Genomic DNA, 6,532 nt, shown 5'->3' with positions numbered 1-6,532 from the left:
TTCAATAAATCAATATAAAATTAAAAAAATTACATTATGTAACTAGATTCTACCTTTTATATATAATGATATGATCTTTTAAAAAGAAAAATTACAGATAGAAGCAAACACATTTAATTGTTTGGTTAAATTTTTCATCTTTATTCTCTCATATTCTCGCAAGTCATAGGTTCTAGATTCATTATTCTCCTAGAAACACCCTATCCCTTTTCCTAGAGTCCCCGATCTCCTATTTGTAAAAGAAAAACTATAGATGAAGTAGACGACAGTTCAAATTAATGCTACAAGAATTCCTCAAAAGCTCTAGGACATGTCCTACCTGGAAAGTTATGATGTATGTTAGTCTAATTTAAAGTTAAAGAACGACAAGAAGTGGGCACAATCGAAAATGTTACTAAAAGTATAATATTTTTGGTTGAATGCAACCTAAAATGATAATTTTTTAACATTTTTCGGTTGAATCGAAAATGTTATGAAAAAGGTAACAATTTTAGTTGTCAATCGAAAATGTTATGAAGAAGGTGTCAAGTTGAAAAAATGTTTATAAAAAAGTTAACATTTTATGTTGCGTCCAATAAAAAATGTTATGTTTTCTATAACATTTTCAGTTACACCCATTTTCTATCATTTCTTAGCCTTAAATTAGGTTGTCGTTTCTCAGGCATTCCCATCGTACATATGGCATTTAACTTTTGTTAGTATAATTTCATGTCAAAATATACCTCTGTATATAAATTTGAAATTTTACTCATATAAAATATTTTATATATAGATATTTATCAACTTCGTTATTTAAATATTAATTTATTTTAAATAATAATTTTAATGATTTTATTTAAAATTTGTATGTAATATAAAAGTACTCATGACATTATTTAAATAATATGGTGTCGGTGTATATAAAAAGCATATTGTGTTAGTTATGATTTTGTTAGTAATTATTTGAGAACATGAATTCTGACTGGTAATACTGTTTGATGTAATTATTTGAGTAGCTTTAAGAAACCTCAACCCTTCATTAATTGTGGAATCTTTACATGAAAAGGATTGAAGATTATAGTTAAATAAATTTGCACATTCATAGTTTGTAATTAACAATAATTAACCAAAATAAAATGAGTTTAATTCAAGTAAAACACCTTAACTTTAAAAGACTTTCAGATCAAAATAACCTCTGTAAGTTGAAACTTTGATAAACCATGTCAAACCCTTGAATTTCAATGGTTATGACCAAATCCTAAGACAAATGTCAATTTCATATGTAGACTTTTTTTTTTGGAAATTCTACTGTACGTCAACCTAATTTAAGGCTAAGGAACGGTAAAAAGTGGACACAACAAAAAATGTTATAAAAACATAATATTTCCGGTTGAGCGTAATCTAAAAGGTTAACTCTTTTTTTTAATATTTCCGGTTGAACGTAACCTTCAATGTTAACGTTTTAACATTTTATGTTGAATAGAAAATGTTATAAAGATGTTAAGAAAAAATTAACATTTTTAAATTGCGTCCAACATTTTCGGTTGCACTACTCTACCGTTCTTTAACCTTAAATTAAACTATCGTTACTTAGATATTTCCCCTTTTCTAGAGCAATCAAGACCCTTGTCTTGGTCAATATTCCACTATCATATAAACACTGCATTCATTTATTGCTTCAGGGACACAGTTTCACTTTTCTCACTTAACAATTAACATTACGAGTCTTTAGCTATACTGTCAACCATGTCACCCGAACTCGGATGTGATGATATTTCTTCCAAATTTCAATCTATTTAGAGTATTTAAAAAAAACGTATAGCCATGATAGAATATACATATTACTGATGGGATCGAATGGATTACAATAGCTATAGGTAATTTACTCCTAATTGGACGAAGAACCGCAACCAATGAGAAATCAGTCATTGACCGATGTTGATGTTCTTTTGCCTCCATGAGAAGATAGAAAAATGAAGGTAAGGTGATTTCATCTTAGTCGCATCCCTTCTCTCGATCTCGGTTGAGAGGTTTTATAGTGTGTCTTGGGGCTGTCGAACCGGTGTCAAGTGTAGAAATTATGGCTACTTGTAGAGTGACAAGCCAAATAAATAGAATCAGCTAACAATAGATTTGACTCAGATAGATCACGTTAGTATGTCAAAATTTATATCATCAAGTCGTGACTTCCCGAGAATGTTAGACATTCAAGGTCCTTCCTCCGGATACATTACCTTTATATCTTCCGGAGCTCCCAAAATGCAAGAGGCTTAGGGATACTCCAAGATCCTTCGGAGGTCCTTTGATATGGGATTGATGTCCGGAGGGACTTTTGTCAGAGGTACAACACGTAAGATACAAATACTTCAAAAGAAAAAGAAAAAAGATTGGTCTCAACATATCAGTCTCGCATGTTCCTTGTTTTGAAAGCACCAAAGGAAGAAAAACAAAATAGCGAGTAAAGTGATATGGCTATCTTAATTATTAAATCCTGATTTCAACATGGTTACTTTTATTGCTTCAATTAGGTAATCAAGCTATTCTAGGTTATTTCTGCAAGCTTCATACTTTGGTGCCTACCCTAGAATAGAGCCAAGAATTGGTGTTGGCCACCATTTTGGTATATCAGTTTCACATGCTTCTTTAACAACATTTTTCCATATCCAAGTAGCAAAAGTATGTATAACCAAATAGATTTGAATCCTTTTATTCCAATTTCGCAACATCAAATTTTTCCAAGTTTTTCCATATATTTAAAGAATCGTTCATCTATACCATGTGTGAAATATGGATGTTGGACAACGATACTTCACAAAAAATGAAGAATCGAAGAAACATAGCCCCTTGTTTCTTTCACAAACGAATGTTACATAAAAAGAGTTGAACATAACATGCTAACTCGAACAGTTTCCATAAAGATGACAAGCAAAGTAAAATCTAGAGAACACTGGATTTTTGAGGGTAAGTTGTTTGCCTGTACCATTTTGGGTGATATCATCGGTAAAATACACTGCAATTGTTTCCCTGGAGAAAAAGTCCATTTATGTCTCACCCTGAAGAAAAAAAGAGAACATATTTATATTTCGAAAGAAATTTGTTTCTTCTTACTAAAATACAAACTGGAACTAAAATGGAAAGCTGAGCCATGGCACCAACCAAATTTGACAACTGATCTCTTATACAGTACATCGATTTCAGCATTGTATCCAGTGTTTCTTTGGCTAATTGGAACTTCAAATCCAACTCTTCTTGTGGAGCCTGTGCATCATTTTGAAGCTGCATAAGGTGCAAAAATGTAATAACATCTAGTCACTTGAGTATCAATTCGTGCAACATAAAGGTATCAACAGCGCTGACTTGACAACAAAAAGATTCATACCTTCAAATTGAGAACGGCCAACGGTTCCATCATTTCAGTGTCCTGAGTTGCTGTATTCCAAGTCATTGCCTTTAAGCGTGGCAAAGAAACCTGAATTTAATTAATTTAAGTACTTTTTTAGGTCTACCATCCAACTAAAATTGAGATATATGTTCCCGTAATAGAGCAAAATAAAATTTTTGACCTTATCCATGTGTATATCAGCTTGCCATTCTCTTTGAAACTTTTGCAGCAAAAGTGTCAACAGTCTTTGTATTTCAGGAAGAACCTCCTCGGGAAACACCTTTTGAATATTATCTTTGCTGATGTTCTCATAAACACATTTACGGATTAACACACGGAGACATAATAGAAGCTGCAGAGTAGAAGCAGACATAACTGATCTTACTAGTTTGGATGATTCATAAGAGCTAGATAAGATATAAGATTCATGCTTTTTGAGCACATAATAGATAAATACAAATTTGAAAAGAGATTATATAAATATATTATTCTCAATACGAGGTCAGGAACAGTAGTTTTGAATATGAAGGACAATCATATGAAACCAATATCAGAATCAATCTTTCTTAGTGTATTACACCAGTTGATGCGAAAATCCATGATATCAGTGGAATATCCAAGGGAAACAAACGATTTGATGAGATAAACTCCAGGGAAAGAAAAATCCAGAAACAACCAAGGAGGTAATTTCCTTGTTAAATCCAGCTCCAGCATTTAACAATCAAAATTGAACTTGAAAACTTTTATACAAACTAGAGATCATTGAGTAAAGGAAACAATTTGATGAGTCAAAATCATGGGAGAGCAATCTGAGGAAGTAATTTCCATGTTAAAGTCCATCTCCAGCCCACAACAACCAGAACTAAACCCGAAAACGCTTTTTCCGAACTAGAGTTCATCAAGTAAAGGAAACAACGAGATGAGCCAAAATCTAAGAAACCAAAACCGAGAAACGACCCGAGGAAGTAATTTCCATGATAAGTCCAGCTCAAGCATAAGGAAACTAATAATGATGAATGTTTCAAAACATGAACTGAAAATCCATCTTCCTATATATCAAATCAGAAAATTCACCTTCTTACTGATGTGCTTTCTCCTTTAACCAACAATGATGTTACACAATCGAAGTACGGGTAAAAGTTAACATACTGCATAAATAATAACTATGGAAATGGCGAAGTAGAATAAAATGTTTAACAAAGATAAAATGTTTTAAACTATAATCTTTACTAAAACAAATAAAAGTAACAGTGAGTGATGAAGTGGTTAATTACTGGGTCGAGGTCGGACTCGTTTTGGAGCTGAAGCATTTCGCAGAGGAGGCGACGGTCATCGGCGTCGAGACCAGATTTCCGAGTTCTCCAGAGGGTTTGAAGAATGAATTCTACTGATTCTTTGGAATTCGCTCTTACTAACAACGGTAAATGTCCCCAAAGCGTACGCTCCATTTATCTCCCTCTTTATCTTCTTCAAAAACTCGAACTTTGATGTTCGATTTCTCAAGCTCCTAGGGATAAACCTTCCCCTCCTACAAGACCCAGAGCTTAGAATTGAATTTTGATCACGTTGCAGTTAACCACACAGGCAACGGCCCAGGTCCAGGTGGAATTCTGTCGTTCCTCTTGATTTCTGATAAGGAGAAAATTACGTCCTTTCAAATTAGGTTAAATAATTTGACAAAATTAGCGTATTTCAAAATTAATTTAAAATATATAGTTGATGAAAGAGTATTTAGGGATTTAAAATATTTGTTAAAGTGGATTAAAAATTTGGCAGGAAGGAAAGATGAATTCATAAAATATAATTTTTCATTAGGTTACGAGGATACGATAAGTTATATATAAAAATATATATATATATTTTTAAATTCATTTATAGAACTCGTCATATCTTTTTGATGAGTTCTACTAAAAATAAAACTTGTCATTATTTCGTGATAAATTTTAAATTAATATAACAAATATCGCAGATATTTAAATAATTTTTCGTTATACTTGTTTCCTTATTTTTTTTCCTCTTATAATTTTTTCTAAATTTGGTAAAATAATTTAGAATTTTCTAATAAATTTGACTTTTAATATTTATATACTTTATAAATTTATTCATAATTATAAATAAGAGAAATATATAATATTTTAAAATTTTAAAATGATATATAAAGAAAATTTCAACCTAGATATTATTTAATTCGAATTTCAACCTAGAACGTGTGATTTTTTTAAATGATATTACTATGCATTTGGATTCGATTTTTAGATATTTATTTTATTTTTAGATTTTTAATTAATTAATTAATATATATATATAATTATAAACTTTAAATGTTTATATATATTTATTTTAAAATGATATATTAAAAAATAATTATCATATTTTTTTCGGAATTATATTCTCATGTTTAGTTCACGGAAAAGATCATTAACATATAATAATTTATTACATATAGTAGCATTTTTGGGTTAAAATGGTGAGAATGTCATTACCTCCAAATTCTTAGGTAATGAACAATTACCACCATTTTGGACATAAATACCCCTGAGATAATAAAATTTTTCATATAAATCATTCTCAATTCTTATTCTTTTTCGGGTTTTACTCAAAATTATAAACTTAATAATAATAATATACAAATAGTTTAATTTAATAAAATATTAATACATTTGAGTAATTAAAATTATTTTATATTTTTAATATTTAGTATATTAATTAATTTATAATTTTATGAGGTGAAAATATTATTATTGTAAAAGTGTAATTATTTAAAATAAGATTTAATTTTGAGTTATTAAAAAATAGATCTTATACATTAAAAATTAATATATTTATTCACTCGAGATCACAATATTATTTTTTATATTATATTATATTTATATAAACAAATAGGATAATTTGGTCAAAAATATATCCAATTAGTCTTATATTCTTCCAGTCAAACACTGTAATCTTACATTCATGCTAAGCAAACCAAACAAGATAATACAACATTCTCAGAGTAATGTTACATTCCGGTAACCTTATTCCCAATGGTAGTCTTATATTTCGTGAACCAAACGCACCCTAAGAGTGATTGATAAATTTGATTGATTTGTTTTGATAGGTGTACAAGAATGAGATATATAAGGGTAGAAAAGGAAATTTAAGTGTTGTTTGTTACTTTTCTAATATGACATT

The 6,532-nt window shown here is 29.8% G+C and overlaps 1 protein-coding gene across 1 annotated transcript; it reads right to left on the bottom strand.

Annotated features, from left to right (window-relative positions):
- Positions 1-2,805: 2,805 nt before the first annotated feature.
- On the bottom strand, positions 2,806-4,959 carry LOC120124852 (COMM domain-containing protein 9-like). Its single transcript, XM_039143424.1, has 5 exons — positions 4,636-4,959; positions 3,543-3,713; positions 3,359-3,448; positions 3,136-3,255; positions 2,806-3,032 (listed from the first exon to the last, which is right to left on the bottom strand). The coding sequence occupies exons 1-5, from the start codon at positions 4,807-4,809 to the stop codon at positions 3,021-3,023; spliced, it is 567 nt and encodes a 188-aa protein (XP_038999355.1). The 5' UTR covers positions 4,810-4,959; the 3' UTR covers positions 2,806-3,020.
- Positions 4,960-6,532: the final 1,573 nt, after the last annotated feature.

This window comes from Hibiscus syriacus, unplaced genomic scaffold, assembly GCF_006381635.1.
Source record: "Hibiscus syriacus cultivar Baekdansim isolate YM2019G1 unplaced genomic scaffold, ASM638163v2 tig00110429_pilon, whole genome shotgun sequence".
NCBI lineage: Eukaryota > Viridiplantae > Streptophyta > Magnoliopsida > Malvales > Malvaceae > Hibiscus > Hibiscus syriacus.
This window is presented reverse-complemented; position numbering and strand designations above follow the sequence as displayed.

Bases quoted from the DNA above. Each gene is read 5' to 3' on its own strand.
- LOC120124852 (XM_039143424.1), bottom strand. From the start codon at position 4,809: ATGGAGCGTACGCTTTGGGGACATTTACCGTTGTTAGTAAGAGCGAAT. The intron at 3,449-3,542 runs GTCAAAAATTTT...AATTAAATTCAG, and splicing joins CTGATATACACATGGATAAG to GTTTCTTTGCCACGCTTAAA. The intron at 3,256-3,358 runs GTATGAATCTTT...CACCTTATGCAG, and splicing joins TGGCCGTTCTCAATTTGAAG to CTTCAAAATGATGCACAGGC.